At 32.5% G+C, this 22,933-nt stretch overlaps 1 protein-coding gene across 4 annotated transcripts in view; it reads left to right on the forward strand.

Moving 5' to 3' along the window:
* The first annotated feature begins 252 nt into the window (after positions 1-252).
* LOC130896204 (rho GTPase-activating protein 26) overlaps positions 253-22,933 on the forward strand; it is a 45,012-nt gene continuing 22,331 nt past the window's right edge. For 2 of the 4 annotated variants that reach the window (XM_057804130.1, XM_057804132.1), the window contains exons 1-3: positions 253-681; positions 4,493-4,650; positions 10,615-10,785. In XM_057804130.1, coding sequence (XP_057660113.1) covers positions 522-681; positions 4,493-4,650; positions 10,615-10,785 — 489 coding nt within the window. In that variant the 5' untranslated portion in view covers positions 253-521. The remainder of the gene's footprint in view (positions 682-4,492; positions 4,651-10,614; positions 10,786-22,933) is intronic. The other 2 variants (XM_057804133.1, XM_057804131.1) reach the window with 2 other exon arrangements.

Raw genomic sequence — 22,933 nt, forward strand, 5'->3', positions numbered from 1 at the left:
AACGGTCGTAAGCCGGAGAAACTTATTTAATTATGTCTCGTAATCTGATAAGTAGTTATGGTAACAACTAAATTTGATTAGAAAATACGGTACAATAAGCAAAAATGGATATATACAGCATAAGCAATCATTCATTATATTTCCGATTAGTATAAAATCGGTTCTTATGTCGAATTCGATAGTAATAATCGATTATTAAAAACCATATATCGATCATAACTTGACAATCGACACTTGTGGTATCTACAAAATATCATATGTCATTAAAAAGAAATTGATAACGCAAGCGTAGTAAGTTATATGTATAAGATAAATTATTCCAACAGGTTGTTATTGTGATTTTTCTATATCAGTGTGATAATTAAGGTGTTGTCGAAAAGTTTTACGGGAATACGAGCATATTAGTGATTTATTTGTTATATATTTATTTGATCGTATGTGCGTTGTTCGATATTTGACGGTATCTAACGACGGATATCTTTCTAGATTCTATGAATGTTGAGTGATTTTGAAAAAACAATATGGGGGTCGTTCTACCTCCTTTGGAGTTCACTGAATGTTTGAGTGACAGTCCTTATTTTAGAGAAAATCTTCATAAACACGAAAGGGAGCTTGAAAAAACTAATCAACATATCAAAAGGATTATAAAAGAAGTTAAAGACCTTTTGACATCAGCGAAACGTATGTAGAAATCACTTTTTTAATGTTTTGTTTAAATTTCACATGTGAAATCCTATTTAAATCAGGGCTTATGCATTATTTAAATATTTTTATTATTATATAATATAATTTAGCTCATTTACCTATAAGTTTTTAAACTTATTGTTAAATACACAGCTAGGGATTTGTTGTTTAGCTAAAATTATTTAGACTTTAATACTCAAATATCAATGTTAAGATTGAAGAGATTAACGTTAATTAAATTTATTAGGTACAAGTAACATTTGAATAGATTAGAACATAATTGTAATATACGGCTTTGCAATATTGATAATAATAAAATAGATAATCAAATAGTTCTTGTTTTATAATGTCTTCAAAGTTTTTCAGTCACAATTGTAATCATAATAATTATGATTTATACTTTGCAACTTGATTTATTTAACCTTGGTGCACAGAATAGTACAATTAAAAGGTTTACATAACATTATCTTGTGCCTCCGAAATAAGTTGAGATATATTAGTATAATTATATCAGACTTTTACTATTTCATTACTTTTTAAATATAGAATTGCAATTTCAGTCAATGGAACAGAAACTAATTATTTAATTGAATATCATGTGAAAATAAATAGGTATTATACAAATAATGTTAATTATATATTTTGTCAAATTGTGATTTAGAAGTATAACAGCAAGTCTATTTTCTTTTCATTTAATCACCTATCTCTTTTTCAATCATCCCAATCACCTATACCTTTTATTTGTTTATGGTATTTTCTATCATTTCTTTGCGTTTATTAATCAATCTCTCTCATCAGAACAGTATCATCTTGGTAGAAACTTAATATCTGATGTTCCTAATAATGAAGAGCTTAATTAAGTTAGAGTTTCTGGGATCTTTATTGATACCACTAGTTTACTGTACATCTGTTGCCGAAAAAAAAAGTTTGCCTGTTACTGTCCACATATGATATATTTTCAAAAAATATATATAGAAGATTTTTATCAGTTCTTGTTTTTGATTTTGAGCTATATTGGTATAAAACAGAAAAAACGTGTGTTTACTGAAGTAAACTTTACTACAAAAATTTAATCATTGGGTTCTAAAAAATTTTGTTTTAATGCTCTTCTCTCATGTGTATACTTAGGAAAATAATGTATCAGAGACCAACAATAGTCAGACATCATATTCATATCTCAAAAACCCTTGTAGCGCTGTTCCTTGACATGTAAGTCCTGATTCATGCTCTTCGCTCATATCTCTTAAATCAAAAACAAGGAAATGGAGTTTTATGCTTATATTGCACCCCATATTTTTTACAGCAGAAGGTTTTTACAATATATTTTCAGATTTTCTGTTTCTGAGAAAATTCTACATCACAGAGACGAAAGCTGTCCAATCCTATAGTTTTAACTTAGTCATATGTTTATTTCACTGCCCCATATTCTCTCCCAAGGGCCATTTTCTTTTTACTTAATACTCTAGTTTAGCTGTATTTTGCCAAGTACATATAAAACAGGGATACTTAGTGTAACCACTTTGACGACTGAGAATATTCACCATTTTTTAATCAACACAAATTTGCCACTTATGTTCATTGTTTTTCATTCGAGACTAACTGTTAACCAAATGTTACAATATTCTTCATTTGTACTGTGGGCAATAGGTACCCTAGCATATTTAGTCATTATCTAGTAGAATACATTTTAGGCTACGTTTTGAGCTGTCAATAAATAAACGCCAGTCACTTGATTTTTGATATCTGAACAAAAGTTAATACCGTTTTCTTAGGGAAAATAAGCCATAATTCTTTGTCTCTTTTATTATAAAAACTTATTTTAGTGTCTGAGGAAATTAATTTTTTTTTTCAGTATTGATGCTAACAATTCTGAAGGTTTAGAAATATATAAACATTTTACAAGGTCATCTAACTCATTTTGAGAAAAGCATTACAGCCCATTTGAGATACTTTCAAGATAAGCATCATTTTGTGATGAGTTTGACCCTTCATTGTCTTGTTCTAATGGTTCAGATATATATTTAGGCAGTGAAAGGTCAGTTGAGCGCACAACTAGTACTTGGGGCTGCCATTTGGCTTGATTTTTAGTGTTTGAACCGTTATGTTCACCCTACAAAAATCAGAGTCTTCGAGATGATTTTGTGGGTCTCACTAAATGATCGATGTTCCATATGTAAAGGAAATTATACCAATTTTTTATTATCTTAAATATTCCACACACCAAATAGAACACAATTCAGGGGCCCAACATTTCTCATACTTATCCAAGAGCATCTCAAAATAATGAAAATAGGTATTTTTGACCAACTCACACCAACACATATACAGCAAAAATGATCTGGATTGTTTAAACACCTACTCATGACCCAAAAACTTTAGATACTAATCTTAACACAGCAAAGGACGTCTGTTATTGATTAATATAAATGCTTAAATAATAAAAGTCAAAAACAAAGATTTTTGTATTAAATATTCCCACAAATATTTTTGTTTTTTTTTTAAGAAAACAATTGAAAATTTTGAAAAAAATTCGAAAATATATATATATATATATATATATATATATATATATATATATATATATATATATATAGGCCGGCCCTGCTCAGCTACAATGGAATTTTAAAATTTGGCGAAGGCGCATATGGCGAAATTCGTTTGATGTTTGAGTGCTGACAATTTTTTAAAGCAAGCGGCTTATTTACATTGTTTCTTTTGTCGCTATGTCGCCATGCTGGCGTGAACCCTACTTATAAGTCTGGCAATGCTGTCGAAAAAGATAAAAACGAAGTATGTTCGTGCTTCCGACATGATAAAACGTGCTCATCGAGTAGACGCGTTTTTAGAATGAATAACTGATACACCCTTCATGAAATGAGTTCATGAGTTTTTTTTTGTTAGGTCGTACTATGTTTACCGAATTTCATAAAAAAATTTCGAATTCGCCGCTACCAAATCATTCAACAGAGTGGAAGACGTACCAGAACTTCATAAAAACGGGCTCTGTTGCCGACGTTCCGCGTTCTGGACGAACGGTATCTGTAACAACTAACAAAAGTATGATGTTGGCATAAATTGAGCAGCCGAACCAATCTGCAGTGCAGGTATCGGGCGAACTTCAAATAACCAATCGTTTTTTACGTCTCCTCCACGAACTTCAGGATGATTTCGCAGATTGGAATTTCGCGAGCGGATTTAGTCAGGATTATACGCAGTTCCAGCATTGCATTTTGTGGTCGGATGAAGCAAACTTTAAGCTGAACAGGTCAATCTGCAAAACTGCGTGTACTGGAACACCCAGAAGAAGAATAAATCCTGCCTAGGGAGTGTGGGTGGGCAGGTATCCATGCGAATTGCTCGAAGATTTACGTAGACAAATAGACAGCGAATTAACACTCGCGAACATCAGTTATTTTACGGAGTATGGAGCTTCGTAGGAAGACAAGGGGATTCGTTGAGTAGCCCGGACGGTCATATGACCAGACACCCTGTGATTTCTTCCTGTGGGATCTCCTGAAGGAGCCCGTCTTTGCAAGAGGACCACTTACCCGTCTTGACAGCTTGACATGCTTTGCCGGACTTGCCTCTTCGTTGAGAAACGCTGCCGTAAATTGACATCAATTTGAGCACTTACAGTGTTCGAATCCCTTTTGTAATTTCTCTTAATAAATTCATTTTGATTCCGAATTTTTTTTAAAGCAAATTTGTTGCCTGACTTATGCCGACCTCTGTATAATTTAGTGCAATAGAAATAATATTTGTATTTTATTTTTCCAACATTTTTGAAGACCAATAATATTTGTTACAGAATTGGGAAGAGCTCAGCGATCTTTTGCCGAATGCCTTAAAAGTTTCACATTTGAATGTGTTGGTGGGACACAAACAGATGATGAACAAGTTATTTCTGCATCTTTAAGCAATTTTGCCGATTTAATTAATCAAATTGAAGATGAGAGGGATCGAATGGTAAGTATCAGTTTACTTTCATTTAGTTTGTTTTTATACAATAGCAATAAAGTTTCAAGGTCGGTCAAAGTTTCACCTTACAATCAATTATGTATGAATATGAATACTGTGACAAATGTTATTGTTTTTTTTTTGTTGAGTTATTGACTTTTGTTATAGACCAAAAATAGTGTTCAGACTGTTGTCAATATATTGATATTGAATCAGCTCATGAATATTTCAGTGAGCAATGAACACAAAAATTGAAACTTGACCTCACAATTGCTAATTTTCGGTCATGAATGATCTTCTAATAAAAGATAAGACGCGTGAAAAAATAAGAAAAACATTTTTTGGCCAAAAATCGATTATATTCATCAACGTAAGGGCAATACAATCATTCCAATGCTTCTCTAACTTCTCGGTGCAGTGCTTGTAGAAGGATTGATTTGTCTCAATTTTAAAACAGAAGAGAGCCAAAATTAAGACGATTCAGAAACATAAATATATATTAAAAAATATACAATTAAATACAATTTGAACCTATTGCAAGAAGCAATCTTTGAGTAGGTGACGCCAGGTATTAAGTTACATTTCAATTAAATGTAATTAAACTCCATAATAATGCATTACTTTGGAAAAGTTGATACAAACAGATTACGCCTTCCACTGAATCGTAATTCAATACATGGTGAGGTATGTTGCTGTTTCTGGTTGAAAAAATATTGAGTATGTAGATTAATCAATACTGTTTATTTTTCAATACAAAGTATGTTTCCAATATCTTTGTCTATAATTATATACAGACTATGTAATGATAATAATCCTTTTAATAGAAACTCCTACACTAAAGTTGAAATATAATGATGAACGCAAACATATGAGATAAAAATAATCCAATAACTAATAAAAATTTTATATATATAGGTAGGTGTCATAGTTATTATTTATATCAAATTTCGTTTACAGAAGTGTTGATAATTTAAAAAAAAAATAGCAGGGTTTCCAGCGGTGTCTTTACCATTAAATTCGATCTCAGGCGACTATTTTCGCGTTAAAGAGACTTAAAAGCTAGTATTTTTTCAAAAAAGGGACAATTTTGTACAAGGAAGCTAGTAAAATTCTAAAAAAAGTCAAAATTGTCTATCCTCCATAAAGTACTGAAACCATTATGTTGCAACATCGCAACAATTACTTTTATACAAATGCTCATTTACATGTCACTTTTAAATACTTACAGTTTACAAAAATTAAAAAATTTAGAAGCCATTAAAATATTGCTTTGCCATTTCAAAATTTTGATAAAATGAATGTCTTCAAAAGATGAATTCATATTTCTCTAACTTGACGTAGATAACATTTGTGCGGAAAATGTTGACTCAAAAATATTTTTTTTGGGCATCAATTATGTTCATTTTATGGCCTTAATTATCCTATCATCAACCAAGTTGCAAAAAACACCCCGTGATAGATTATAAGCCACCCCACAACGATCATCATGAAACTCTATACATACACTATTGATATTATGAGAAATCGATTTATCATAATCTATTTTATGCGGAAACATTTACTTCCGGAGATACCGGAAGTGGCCATTATCTCAGATATCGAACCATTGATAACTTTGTTGGATAAATCTCATCAAGACCTATCTGTGTGTGAAAATCAATATATAAAATGAAAATTTAGTAATTTTTGTAAGGTTAGGTGAGGTTAGGTTGTGCTAGAGACTGAAATAAAGGTAAACAAAAATAATTTTCTTCAAGCAAATATTATAATTGGACTTAAATCTGTAACTTTTATATTTGAAAATCTTTTTTGATATTTCTTTTATTATTGAAATAAATGGGACTATTTTTGGTTCAGATTTACGACATTCTGAAGGTACATGCCTATCGCCAGCTGGCACCCCGTTATTAGAAACAAATCTAATTACGTGTGTAACCTTTATTGCTGAGGCATCGATAGGCTAGCCAGCCATCTGTATGAATTATGTTTCTTGGAGCGACGTCAATCGTCATGTCTTTTCACACACAGATAGATCTTGATGAGATCTATCGAACAAAGTTATCCACGGTTCGATATCTGTTAGCCTTCCTGAGATAATGTCCACTTCCCTTATCCCCTAATTGCTCGAAGAATTTTCAATAAATTTCTATGTATTTGACATTATCTTACACCAAAAAAACGAATAATGGGCGTTGCGTAATAGATACTGGTACATACTTCACGCTCGTGGCTAAAGTACACTAAAAAGTGAGGTTACACGGTCCCGGCTGTTCTCTACGTTTTGTAACAGACCAGTTTTAACATCTTTTACGACACTAAATTTTCCTCGCGGTTATTGAAAACTTTATATTGGTTTATATTTGAACCACCAGCGTATCTAACAGATACAAACATTTGTTGAAACATAAATAGGTCGATGAATTTTTATTCCAGTTATATTAACAAATTTTTATTGCTTCACAAATACTAGTGATATTACAGTTGTAATGACAACATTTTATTTCTTTACTATTTCGGCGAAAAATTTCTTTGAAATGAGGTGTAACGATTCTTCTTTTTATAACATTGCATCCAATCACTCAAGTCTAGATTTCTATGTATTTCCAAGATTAGAAAGTACGCCAGTGGCGTTACAACTGCACGGGATCGGACAAAATGAATCGGTTGAACAAGACCGCACTTTATAATTGAGTAAAATTCGAATTTAATTGAGAAATTAGTGAAAACTCTGATAGAAACACACAGATAGTAATGAATGTTTTATTATTATTTGACATATAAAATTTTCACGCGAAAAACATTATTCATGATTGAAACTGATATATTACATCACTTAATAAGTCGTCTGACTAACACACAGATGGCGCAACTCCATATGACCTATATGAAGTACACACTTTAAAAGACTATGTGTAAAATTTCATGACATTTCGATTAGTCAAAAAAGTGACAGCCATTTAACTGAAGCTACTTCTGTTATTTTGGAAACAATAAATCAAAACAATTTCCTCTGTTAATTTATCATTGCTTTATAGTGAAAAAATACTGTACAAGCTCAGCAATTGCTTTAAAAGTGTTATCTGCTCCAACGAAAAGAACCATTTGTTATCGGTGTGAGGAATTTAAACGTGGTCGTACAGACACCAAAGATGATGAACGTTCTGGTCGTCCAATTGGTGGTTACTCTAATCAATAAAGTTTTTGAATCGTTTGAATGCAAATATCAAAGAAAAACGGCCTCATATGTAGAAGAAAAACCACTGGTCCTGTTTTGACATAATAATTTCCCATTTAAAATTATTTAAATTTTAAAACATTGCACAAATGTAACCTAGACAGAGTGTGTAAATCTGTTGGTCATTTTCTTGAAGGATACAATAACGTTCATTATTTTTACTCTCCATTAACGTATTCTCTCGGGTTACCAAATTTCTGTATTATATTAATTTGTGTGTGAACAATCATAAATTTAGCTACTTGAATTCAAGGTTTATTGTATATGGTACACGATCTTAATGGGGACCCACATCATAGATGATTGATTCCGATTGTCTTTTGGATACTTGAGTTCCATTAAGGTATCAAATTACGTACTTTATTTTGTATCAATGTGACTCCAATGATCATACATATTGATAATTATTACCTTTCTTACAATAGGATTTTTCAGTATTTAAGAGCGGTCTGAAAACAGAGAGATAAATATTCTGGCGTTAGTTCGAGTATATTTGTCAGATTATTGAAACCAAATTGACTACTTATTCTATTATTTAATAAATAGTTTATTTCAAAGTAGTTTTGACGATTTAATACAACGAATATGGTCAACCATCATCGGTTAGCCTGAAGACACATTACAGTTTTACCAAGACAATGCACCGATCCACAAATCGATAGCAACGGTGGTTAAATTGAACGAATTACACGAATTGCTTCCTCTTCCAACGTAGAGTCCAGATCTGACCCCCAGTGACTACTGACTATTGACTGATCGCAAAAAATGCTCACTGCCAATTCAAATAAGGAAGCAATTGACAATTCCTTCTAAAAGCACGGCATCGAAAAATTAGAGAAACGTTGTAATTATTGTATTGCTCTTGAAGGAGATTGTTTTTCTTAGTTAGTCACACGACTTATTGAGTGGTGTGTTAGATTGTCTTTGGACATTTAAAACTAACAGATTTAAAGTGAAAACTGTTAAAACAAAAGTTATAGTCCAGGAGATAACGTTACATTTTTCATTCATTGTTAATATCGTCGATGTTGGAGGTTTTCTGCGGTTTCCCTGCAACCTGGTGAACCGGTTCTCCAGCCAAATGACCGACCATCGGGAATAATGTAGCCGCAGCTGAACTCGCCCGCCCCCTTTAAAATCAAAAAAATAAATAAATAAAATTGCACAAAAAATAGAAAAAACCCAAAGCGAGAAGAGCCGTTTTTGTTTACATCGTCGTTTTCTTCTGGCCGAAATCTCCCTTCAGAAATAGTTAGGCAAACACAACCCCACGCAACCACTACAACCCCGGCCCTGCAGAGGAGCTATTCCTATATCAGGGCCTACTCCAACAAACCCCCCTTACTCCAACTAACCTTGTAAGCTGCAACTAAACTAAATTGTTAAGAATACACAACTTGGACCAGCGTACTAAATGGAAAAAAGTAAAATCGTATTTTATTTGAAATTTCTTGGAATAAAAATAAACCAAAATTTCTAGCTGGCTTACTGGCAAAAAGGTACAAAGATCTTATGATACGGATATGTTATTTTTTAATGCACAGGGCTTTTGGTTAGCCGAAACCTTTTTATATAGTTCTGTAACCTTGAATCCTCGGCAGGAGACTCTTCCTCAGGAAGTGGTATTCGATCTCAGTTAAAGTATATAAAAGCTGGTACTCAAAACAATTAATATTAAATTGGACGCCACCAGCTTTTTAACGAACCAAGTTAAATGTAAATGAAAAAGTGGAAAAGCTGGAAACACCTTATGAATTAAATTAAAATAAAAATTAAACAATCTAAAATTATTCCCGGACACGATTATCCAAATTAATATTTGTTGTTGAGAACAAAAGTTTCAGCAACGAATAAATTTATTAAAAAATTAATAAATTCGCATTGACTGCGTATCCAAAAGAGCACAACGAACAAAAGTAGTTATAAATTAAAAACAACTCAGACTTGTCTATATATTAAAGATAGGGACTTATCTATGGAAATCCGGGATGGTTGCAGCTCTCAACTGGATTCCCAGATGATAGAGTTGAGGTTGAGTTTGTAGTCTGGTGGTTATTGTGGAAACTCCCAACGTGGCAGCTGTAGAACTACGGTTAAAAATATAATGAGGAATGAAACGGGAACACAGATGAAAATTACTGAAAAAAGAACGAGTTGAAAGAACAGATTTGTGCAAAAGGAGCTTATGCTCTAATATATAAAATAATGAATCTATATTTTTTAAAATATAACCAAACAGGAATCTGTTCTACTGTATTCGTTCTGTTCCCCAAATAAATAGAAAATACGAATTCATAAAAAAACTATTGTACAAAATTTGCTTAAACCGAAAGGAAATCCAGAAAGATAACTGAAATTTGTGTGAACCCATTAAAAAAATCAAATAAAAACCAGTGAATATAGAGAATAAAATCACCACAAATTTATTAAAATTCACTTTTGCTTGAAGTGTCGATAGGTAGAGGAATAATTCGAATCAATTTTGAGGTTTTATTGAATTTCTCGAATGGAGTGGGAGGTCGATAACAAATTAATTTCTCTTGAAAGTTAGAATAAATAAATGCGAAGTGACTACTGTGGGAATATTCAAAATGTTTGAAGAAAAACGTAACAAGCTTATGGTTATAAAAGTCTAATACTGAAAACTTTTATTAGCTCACGTACATTTATGAAAATTGTAGGAAACATTTAGATTTTGCGATATAATAATGTCTAACTCAATTTTATTTCTGTTACAGTTAGAAAATGCCAACTCTTGTGTAGTTAAACCTTTAGAAGATTTTCGCAAGAAGTATATTGGAGGAGCTAAAAATGAGAAGAAGAAATTTGAGAAACAGACTGCGAAATTCTGTCAAAATCAAGAACGTTACTTGAATTTGACGACAAAAAAGACGAATTCCCTTCAAGAGGTATGCACTAATATTTAACTCTTTGGTCTAGTATATAAAAAACAAGTTTCAATGCTACTCATCAATATAGTTAGTTTCCATCGAGGGTCCCAACACTTTTCCAATATTTCTGTCATTATTAAGGAATAATTTTTGTTGTGTTTCCGTTTTAGTGTTGTCTTACTGATTTTATATTTCTTTCTTCATGTCCGAAAATATTCTGTGGTCGTTGAAGGTCACATCTGAAAAATATTCAATTTATTGAACTGTTATCAACATTTGACACGGTCCATTGTCTTGGCGTGCAATGGGCGTCTTCCTTGTAATTTCATTGTTCAATCTAATAATGTCCAATAGTCATTAGTCTTATGAGGATGTATTGTTATTTTTGTATTTCCTAAAATAAAGAAAAAAAGGTTTTCGAGCTACAGGTCATAAAAGCAGGTATAAGTTTAAATATAAAATCGATAATACAAACCCAAAATATATTAAGTTTAGGTAGTTAGTTCTCTCCGATCCTTAACATTGTAAGGACATACCTATCCATAATCACATCAACTTTTTTTCACAAAAAATACTAGCATTTTTCATTTATTATTGTTTTAAGCTTATTTAAAAAAATATTTTCTACTTCCTAGTTTGATGTTCTTTAAAAGCGTATTTGTTTAAACTATATTTATTTACGTAAAGCAATTACGTTGTCCAATGAAATATCTGTTATTTCCTGAATAAAATGTCATTAGATAAAAACTAATTATAGATTTCCAATCTAGTAAAACATAAATGATTGATATCAACGATTCGCAATCGAAAATCAAGGTTGTAAGCGATAAGATACTTTTTTTGATATTAACTTTTAACATATCCTGCGCTTGTATGAGTATTGATAATATTAACTAATTCGGATTTTATTATATTATAATGTAATGTTTTTCTTATTTGTTTAAACTATTTCTAACGGTGCGGTGGGGTTAATTTATACACACCGTCTATTACTCAATTTATTTATAAATTTACACTAGACATTATAACAATTAACTCATCACTACTTATATGATTAAATCTTCACGACTTTTTATAATTTATTTAAATTCATCGCTTACTTTTTACTATTTCGTTTCGTTCACTACGACCTAATTATAAACTAACTCTCGATACTTAATAAACACATATTTATAATAGAGTATTCCTAGAAATTGATTTAAAAAAAAACGATACAAAAAATCGCCGCTATGATTGAAAACAAACATCATATGAATTCTGCAAACAGGCGTATTCATTCTCCAAATTTTAGACTTCCATTATAAAAGAACAGGACTGGCTTCACAGTCCATGTCGTGGACGAGTTCGCAGCGTTACCCCCTCCTTAAAATGAAGTTCCTCCTAGATTTCATGTATGCTGCGACTGGATGTTAAAATATGCAACTGATGCTGATGATGGAGTGCATAGCTGCAAATTAATATGTGAACCCCGGTATCTTAGAATATCACCTCTACCATGTTACTAACAACTCGCCAATCCAACTGGTTACTTGCTATCTTGGTCATAGAGATTCTTCACGTTGGTTTATAACACATGGTCGCGGAGGCATTTCCCACACATCGCGGAAGGTGGATCGATTTTGAAATTCATTTTTGGTTACCAGGTAGAAGATGTACCGCGAATTGTGTTAGATTCTGAGCGTCTTCCCGAGGGTTGGGATCTACTATTCGAGTTTTTCTAATTCTGCTTATGCGATAGGACATCTTTTTCTTGATTATGTATGGACATTCCCAGGATTTTTGTAATTTTGGAGAAATTTCCTTTCTCCTCGTCGGGTTGTGCAGCTGTATTTTATCTCTCTCTTTAAAAGTATCTGCAAACAACTCAAATGGCACTCATATGACAACACGTTTTAAGTACGTTCATCGTTAAAAATGGCAAACTTTGATGATGGCAATCGCAGATTTGACATAATCCCATCTGTGTTGCGATATCCCAAAAATTAAGTATCAACTCTCGTAATGTGCACGAGTTTTGTTTGCGTTCGCTTGTCGTAATGAACTATAGCTGGGATAAGCACGCATATAATGTTTCTTGCATTTGTTCGGTGATGGTGAATCTGCGGTTTTCTGTTAACTCGTTGAACCAGGTCATCTGAAACGACAGATTTGCGTCCTTGGTCCCCTTCATCATGCACATCATTACTGCCATCTTTAAAATTTCGACACCATTCACGCACAATACCATCACTCATGAAGTTTTCCCCATACACACGATTCATTCTCCGATGGATTTTCTGCAGCACTATGGCCTTCAGCCTGTAGAAAACGAATCACACTTCGCAATTCACACTGGGCGGAAGCATCAATAATGGCGGACATGTTTACGTGGTTGTGGCGCAACGCCGACTGACGCCTGAATGTCACCAATGGCGGAGTGTGTAGTGTGAGGGCTTTCTTCTGCCCGCGTAGTCTCTACACGTAGCGATCGGTGGTTGAAAAAAAAACGGCGCACGTATATGAGTTTGTTATTTTTTCATTACATTAAAAAATAACGCAATAACAACATAGACCAGTCGTTATAAAATTAAGGATAATGGCTTTGAAATGCTAAAGTCAGAAAAAGAATCGAAGCTACAGTTTTTTTGCTAGAGCCTTTTACTTACTTTTCTTTTTTTGCTCATTTTTAAGAAACTGTGTTTTTAGAAAAAGATAAGTTTTTGACCTTACTATCAAATATTATCGTTATTAAATAATAAAGTAATTAAAATCAAAATTTTTTCCCAAGTTGTGATAGTTCCAGAATTCCTTTTTTTAAAAAATTCAATTATTTTTGTTAGTTCAATAATACAATTAATTGAACGTGACATATCTTCAACATAAAATAGTAGAAAAAAATAAATATTACTTATTATACAAAATAATTACTGGCTAGTAATTATCATTTGTTTTGATACAAGTACCGTTATTATTTCAATTAAAATAGAGGAAACGTGCTTTTTTTATTATTTCATGATAAAATCCTAAAAATATTATTCATAGAAATGAAAAAGTATTTATACGACAATTTTGTTGCTAGTTTGAATACTGAAACTATAGGATAACATTAAAAAAAACTACATTAACAATTATAATATTTACCTGACAAATACGAGCGCGATTTGACCGAAAAGGAACTTCTTAGAGGTTAATAAATAGTTGAAAAATTCGCGCCCTTATACTTAAGACTTGTCACTTAAAAATACGTAATATGATTAATGAAATGAATATTTCAATTGGAACCTCAATATTTTGCACCAAATGATACATGAGAAACTATCTGTAAAGTGGGTATCACGATTGCTTAATACTGTCCAAAAGCTCGCTCGCATTAAAAATTCCAACCAATATTTATTATCTTTTAATTTAATTTTTGTATTGTTTGCTTAATATAACACAATAAATAGACGATATATTTCTTTGGCCTGCATCTCTAAAAATAGTTATATAAGCTGGACCAACTTTTTGTGGGAAAGTTAAAATCTACTACATACTAAAATTTTGTAAAATTTTACGGCGAGCCAAAAATGTATGAGGTGTGTGTGGGGCCCACATGAACTTCATTGGAGAAGGTCACCTCTAGCGTTGTTGTTATTATTTTTTCCCCATACTTACCTCCATTATGTTACCAGTATTATTGTATGTTGAATCAGAACTAAAGAAAAGAACATTTGAAAAGTGTTTTCCCACATTTTCCTGTTTATAAATTGGTTAAGTAGGAGAAAAAAATCCTATGCGGCATCCGATATAATTATAAAGTTCAAAATCTATAAAGGATCCGCGGGGAATCTTGAATAAACGATGGTTGCTACTAAGTTTTGAGATGAACAAATAAAAACAAATATTTTCAATTGGAAATGGTTTTATTGTTTATTAAAATATTCCCCATCAAAGTCAATATACTTTTGTACGCGTTTGAACCAATTGTGAATCATTGTTTCCATTCCGATTGAGATACCTCCAAAATATGTGATCAACCGCTTCTTCAGGTTCAGAAAAACGTTGACCTCGCAATTTATTTTTGATCTGCGGCAATAAGAAGAAATCATTGAATGTCTAACAAAGCCTGTACATCGGATCACCCATCAATTCGATGTCTCGACTGTTCAAAAACGTTTTTGTTTGAACTGATGTGTGAGAGCTCGCATTGCCGTGGTGGAGAATGATTCGTCTTCTGCGATTGTATTGGTTTCCCTGATTTTTTTTAATACTTCTGACAAACATATGCTGGTTTACCATCAGAATTGACCGATCTACGTTGCTCTAATGGAATGGTGGTCACATGTCCAGTCATTCCGAAAAAACAACGACCATTTGCTTCAAAGTGCTTTGTTCGCGAGCAACTTTTGTTGGATTTGGGTCGTCTTGAAAGACCCATACGGTGGTTGAGGCTTCATCACCAATCGAGTTGATCGTATCACTGCTCTTAGTTTGTTCCAAGTTGAGAAAGTCATAGAAAATCATTGCAAGAAAATGTTTAAATTCCATTTTTTTACCAAGATGAATGTTTCCAGTATCTGTAAACAACGTTCTGAGTACTTCACCATTAAATATGTCAAACTTTATGATAACAATGTCGATAATTGTCGATCGGGCATCTGGCAACAAAGAAAATCGCGACCGATGCGCTTGATATATAAAGTTTTATATATTGCAAAATCAGACAAAAAAAGCTGGTCCGTTCATTGGCTAGTTGCAAGCCAAATTTCAAGCCCAAACATAAATCAAATTTGTCTGAGTTTACACAATTAATGTTATCAGGTTACGTCTTCTTCTTCTTCCTAATCCATTTTAGGCAGATTGCCTGTTCATTCTTCGCAGCATCCCCATTGCCTCAATTACCACTAAATCTTTTTCGTGGCTTTCCCATACTTCTTCTCCTCAGTGGTGAGTGGCTATCCTTACTATTCTTTCCTCGCTCATTCTACTTATGTGTTCGTCCCATTCGCGCTTTCTGCTCAGTACCCGTTCGTTAATATTTTCCACTCTGCATTTTTGCCTTATGTCGTCGCAACGTTCCCTGTCTAGGAGCGTTTTTCCAGTAATTTATCGTAGGACTTTCATTTCTCTTGTTTCCAGCTGTGTACGTCATTATGGGTCTGATTACAGTTTTGTAGGTTCTTGACTTGGCTTCATTACTTATGTATTTGGTTTTCCATATAGTGTCGTTTAGATATCCAGCTGCTCTTGTTGTTTTTATTGTTTGCTGCCTTACCTCTGTCTCAATATCACCATATCCGGATAGTTCTATACCCAGATATTTGAATTTCATTTCTTGCTGAATTATTTTGTCATCTACGTTTTGCTGTGCAATTAAAGCGATATAGCAGCCTTTGGAGGTCATCTTCGTTTTCTGCAACCAGCACAGCATCGTCAGCATAGCACAGGATTGTAATATTACAGGTTCGCTGTAATAATTGTATCCAATTAAGAGGAGAATATTTTGAGTAATAAAATATTTTGACGTTGAAATTTTGTTTTGTTCTATAGTAGGCTAAGAATTTTTCAATATATCCTCGTATATTTCAATTTTTATAAAATGATTTCTACTCTTGTAAAAATTTCAAAACTGATTGAAATAAACAAAAATTTTAGCAAAATTTGCCTGCTGTTAAATCTACCGCTGCCTATACCGGGATCGACCCTGTACAATATTAAAATAAAACGAAATATTGTCGTTATTTTCATTTGAAACGGATTTTTTTCCGATTACAAAAAGTAATTTTTTCTTATTTCTCTAGAGAGATAAAATGTCATACGTTTTCCCTTAACAGAAAAACCAATTATCGCCATATTCCATTTCCAAGTTTCTCTAGTCTATGAACTTTCGAGACTACGTAATATCTGACGTCACTGTTGTGACTCGACGGCGTATCGAACCGTTTACGTCATTAAATGATATTCGTGAGGGTGCGCAACACATTCATTCCCTCGTTACCTAGATATCAAACACTACCATTTCGAGGAACGCATTGTGTTTTTTAAAAAAATGCAATAAGCTTCATTGTATCATCTAGTGTAAAAATTTACGTAGAACGGTCTTCTAATAATCTTTTGAAAGATTACCGAGGGCGGTACACTTATCTTATATTGAACATGTGATCGAGTGTTTTTGGAGGGAATTCATAAAAAATATGTATCCAGATGGAAGGTATGATTACATCTTTTATAATTTAACAATTAGTACCAAATTGAGATATTGATTTATAAAACAGTAACTTATTATTAATCTTGAAATCTTGAGATTAATAATTATCCACACTGTTTATAATACTCAAATACATATTTTTTTATACTGTAAAAAAAGATCTATTACAACAAATTGAAGTTGAAGGCAGTTTTGAATGAAGGTGATGTGAATGTCGTGCAATCCATTCACTTGTAGCAATACATTTTTTATGGATTCAAATAAATATTCATATTCAAATTGAAATGTTTTTTCGATCAAATTTTTGTTTCGTCGAAGTAAATTATTTATTCTTCTAATGTAATCTATGCAGGTGTTTCTCAATCGAATTAAACCGAAAACTGGTCAAAACCTGGATCGATTTTCATTTCTATATTGTCCCATATTACATCTACAAGTTTTTCACGATTATCAAATATTTGTTGTAACGCAAATTGAATGTTTTTGTTCGTTTTAATTACATTTTTCATTGCCTAACGGCCTTATCAAACTTGGGGATCGCGAGCGTCTTCAAGCAGAGCGGACGCGCAACGATCACGCCGCGCACACGCAACGAATTCGTTGCGAACGAGATCGCTGCGAATAGCAGCATGGACACCATATTGTGGGCTGAAGATAAAATTATTACAAAAATAATGCAAAAGAACAGACGAGAAGATGAATAAAGACAGAAAAAGTGGTGAAAGTGAACTCGAATACAACTTCACCCAGACTATAAAATGGATCCCAAATTGGGATCATGGGAGTTTTGCAAAAATACAAGCATATGTCTATAGTTTATTTCAGAAAGGTATAGAGTAATAAAACCTCATTAGGTATGCAAATGGACCACAGAGTGACCCAACGAATATTTAAGCCACTTTCATAGGTTGGCATTGATTTCATTGTAAAATTATTTCTTTTTATCAAGTGCAGGTAGTACCACCTGAGTAGGGGTCAATATATGGGATTAGCCTATTGTTATCCATTCACAAACACTGAAAATAGTGTGCCAAAGGCGTCCCGGTAGGATACTCGTAAAAAGGAAAGGGAAGTTGAAGGCTTCTCTATGGTTAGCAAACCTTCTGTTAAAAATCCCTCTTCGCTTCCAATATGGACGATTATCAGTATTTTCCCTTTACCCGAAGGCACCTTAATACCAGTTGACAGGCCTACCATGAATGTTTGTCGAGCACTGGTTATATTTTTGTCTTGCCACATTTTTGGTACTGTATAACCTTCATTAATCTACGTCTCATCAAGATAAAATATTTCCTTCTGCTCTGTTCTGATTTATACTTCTTAAGTATTTTTCTGCTTATATAATTGACCATATGAACACTGATGATGCTGACAACAGGAATAATTACTAAAAGCCATAATTTTATACTTAGCGATAAATCAATCGGTGGAAGCTGCTGAATTTTTCACGGAAGATTAGATATGAAGCAACTATCAGCAAGGTGGGCGCCTCGATTGCTTAATGCTGATCCAAAGCTCATTCGCATTAAAAATTCCTTCAAACGTAATCTTGTGAAAATATCAATCGGTATATCACTATAAATAAGTGGAAACGTCAATTTCTATCTGTTTTTCAAAAATTATTGAAAAAAAAACTATTTTTAAAACAGAAGAGAGCTAAAATCAAGAACAATTAGAAACGTAAACATATCAAAAGGTCTACGAAACAAGAAATTAAAGATATTTATATCACTATACCTCCCACAACGAGAAAAATCATGAAAATTCTACGTTTGGGTTTTTGGATACGAATAACTAAAATATTTTCAAAGATGGCCGACTTATGGTTCTACCTGATACATACTTTTTGAGTTGCAGACCCTTATAAATTGTTTTTTTACGAGGATACCCTTAAAGATATGAAAATGGTTTCTGTTCGGTTGCTTTTAGCAAGGTTAGACGTATTTTAATCTATGTTGAAATTTTTTTCATTTTATACAGGGTGTGTATTAAAAGTTTTCAAAATTTAACTTCATAAATATCAAATTTCTTTATTTTTTAACTACAACCACCCTGTTTTTTCTATTTTAATGCATTCAGGGGTAAAAAATAAGGCAAATTCATGTATAACTTAACCCATATCTTAACTTAATCATTATCCAGATATTAAATGTTTTCTGTAAAGTTTTAGAGATGCAGGTGTGGTCTAAGTTTTATTTATTCATTATTACATTTAGAACGAGCCATATCAATGATTTTCGAAAGTATCAACAATTAACTTATGACAATTAAATAAGTGTAATTTATTACAAAACCTACTAAAATTATACATAAAATAATTAAAACTTGTTAAAAAATACAATAATAATTTAAAACTTCAAATATCTCGGAAACGACTAGGAAACGAAAAATGAAAAGATTATAGTAGAGACAAACGTTTTTTTGAGGTGGTTTAAAAAATGACTCTTCCATCAAACTACCCTCGTACAGTGTCAATTCCGGACACTATCTACCTCTAGAAAAAGATATAAACTACAAGTATGTTAGAATTGAATCATACATGCTGAAAACGATTCATTTGACTCCGAATTCTCAGTCAAAACAGTCAAATTATAGAAAAAAGGAGGTTTTTATAAATTTCTAAACATTCAAGATATTTTGCAACAAATTACTTAATTGTTTATCAATTGTTAATGGATATTTTCCCTTTTGTTTGTATATAAAATCAACAATTATTGATATTTGTAGAAGGTATATATCGATTGATCTATAAAATCAAGTCACAGTTTTTTACACTCTACAATGTAATACGAAATAAATACAACGTAATCACCCGTACTATAAAGTTTTGTTATATAAATAATTAAACAATAAATAAACTTTAATACTGATTGTAAATTTTTTCTAAATTGTTTTTTTTTATTATTTGTCAATTAGGATTTGGTTCTGTTGTTATTTATGCTTGATCAAATTCTCAGTTTCAAGGAAATTAATTGTTTGTTCTCATTGTGTATTATTCGAATATAATCTCCGTTAACAGGTTTGTCGTTAATAAAAAGAACGTTACCTGGGTGTGATAATTTCAGGGTTATAAGTAGAAATTCTATTTTTAAAGGGTAATTGCTATGGAGATGATTCAAAATTTCTGAAGCGCCACTTGTTGAATGTCGACATAATCTGATGTGGGCTATTGTTATGGATACAGTGGGTTTTGTGTAATGCATTACACAATTTGCCATTCTAATAGCCATAAACGTCTTATGCGTTATTTTAAAGGTTTATATGAAAGGTCGTGTCTTCCAAAAAAAAAATTAGAATATTTTAAAAAAGGAAAGTTTTATCATCACGCCAAATCAATTTTATAATATATGTTTAGAGGCTACTTTTTTATTGATTCAAAGATTAAACGATTACTTCCATCGATATTTTATTTTTCATTTCCTGCCAAGTGGTCGGAATTCGATGATGGTCCCAGAAGTACCTGGCCTGACCTAGTGATGGCGTTATATTTGATTCAGCAGTTGTTTCCATTATTGCCTATCCTGTGCAGTCTTTTCGGCATGATGCAGTCTCATATTTATTAAGGGTTTTGTTTGGTCTATTCATCTAGTTGAAAATTTGCATCTTGGCCGTTTGCCTTCTATTTTCCCTTCTATGATTAATCGATCCATTGTTCCTGATCTTCTAGCTATATGTCCCAGGTACTGCAGATACATGCGGTTTATTATGGTTAACAGCCTTGTACGTTGACCAATTTCTTGTAATACGGATACGTTGGTTTGGTGTTCTGTCCATGATACTCGTAAAAGTAATCTATAAACTCATATTTCGAAAGCCTCTATTCAGTATTTCGCTTTCGCATTTCCCAGTGTTGGTAATTAAGGAACCAAGAAAGTTAAAATTGTTTACCACTTTGTAGCCTGCAATTTCTGATGTTTGTGGAGAATTGCTGTCTTGTCTATCATCATTTTCGTTTTGAATTTATTTATTTATTTTGAAAATGTATTAAGAAGAGAAGCATCGCATTGGTCGACCTCCAGAAATCCACAAAGCGGTACTGGATGATCATCATATCGAGTGTTTGATAATGCTTCACAGAAATATAGCCTTATTTTTGAGCCGTTTTATAACCATGGATGAAACGTGGATCCATCACTTCACAACCGAAACAAAAGAACAATCAATACAATGAACTTAAAAGGGAGAACCAACTACAAAGAAGGCAAAGACCGTTCTACCTGCAGGCAAGGTCATGGCGTTGGTTTTTTGAGTTGCGCGTGGGATAATTTTCATTGACTAGCTTCAAAAGGGAAAAACTATCAACGGCGAGTATTATGCGAACTTATTGCAATGTTTGATCGATAAATCAAGTAAACCCGGCCGCATTTGGCTAAGAACGAAGTGTTGTTTTATCAAAACAATGCACCACCTCACACATCCGTTATTGCAATGGCCAAAATTAATGAATTAAAGTTTGGATTGCTACCTCATGCACCCTATTCACCAGATTCACCCCCTCGAATTATCTTCTGTTCTAAGACTTCAAAAAATCGCTCGGATGTCAAAGATTTTCCAACAATGAAGAGCTTATGTCGGCAGTTAATGGCTATTTTGAGGAGCTTGACGATTCTTATTAGTCGTTCCCTAACCAAGGGGAAACAGTAATATTTTGAGGAGGTATAATGTATAATCGTCGTACGCTGCTTATTTCCATTCCAGATACTATCCCAGAGTATAAATATATTCAAATATCATTGAACCCATTATTTAACTTCGCCAATTTCATTTTGATGGCATACTGTGTCCTATCAGCCTCCAGGAACTCACACTAGCGGCCTTATCCTTTCCATGCATAGACGAGTCAACTGCTTATTACAGAACACTGATTATTGATGTATTTTTTATTTCGCTCCAAAATGGTTATTTGTTAATTTGAAATCATGTACTGTTTTTTATTTTTATCTTGTTTAGTTACAATTCAATTGAGTCAATTTGTACAGGGTACCCAAATTAATTGTACTTTGTGATACACTTGTTGACTCAATAATAGTGTCTAATTTTGACAGAAAAATTGTGATACACATCCTCTGCAACAGCCAAGTTCTTAACATCGTTTTGTTATATTGTCATAAAAAAAGTAGTTTTGACTAACGAAATTAACTTATTGTCAATTTAATACATCTTGACCGAACTTTCTTATATCAAAATACAAGTTCAATAAACTCGGATATCAAAAATATATGCACGTAATTAGATTTCACATTTGCCGAATGCCGTACAAATACAATTTTGGTAACAAAAGCATTCGGTAATGATTTGAAAGTACATTGCTTTCCTTTTTTGGTGCACATCTTCAACTATCATGATTCATAGTGACCTCAAATTAATAGTAAATGTCAAGTAAATAGTAATTTTATTCAATTTTCTCAGACCTTCCTATTTATTTGTTCTTGAGTAATAAGTCTTGATTTGTGGTCCATATGTAATGAATATTTAATTATTCATGAAATACATACATTGGAATTATAATTTTTTTCAAACTGCTGAGGTCTTTTTTAATAATATTTTTTTCATTTTTATGTATGGAGTTCCTTGCAATAATTGTGATCTTGTTTACCGAAGGACGAACATCATAATATTAGAAAAATAGATTGAGAAGAAATCAATACACAAAAATGCTTAAACCAGAATTGCTAGATCGTTTATCAACTCATATTTAACAATTAAAAACAAAAAAAAAATATTTTGATAGTCAAGATTAGGGCTGATACGTCGAAAATATTTCTATAGTAAAAAAAGGTTATTTGTAAATTATACTGTAACGTTTTTTGAGTAAGGTTCGTGGATGAAATTGTACAAGTTAATTTCATGCTTAAAACTTTATTACGCCACAATTATTTCACTAATTACAACACAATACCTACACTCCACTCTAGATGTCACTTCTTTATGCCCCGGATTGCTTGTATTGTTCTCCGCGTATTTTTGATATTCAACTAACTGCTCTACTGTGATCCTGCC

Source organism: Diorhabda carinulata, chromosome 7, assembly GCF_026250575.1.
Source record: "Diorhabda carinulata isolate Delta chromosome 7, icDioCari1.1, whole genome shotgun sequence".
Classification (NCBI taxonomy): domain Eukaryota; kingdom Metazoa; phylum Arthropoda; class Insecta; order Coleoptera; family Chrysomelidae; genus Diorhabda; species Diorhabda carinulata.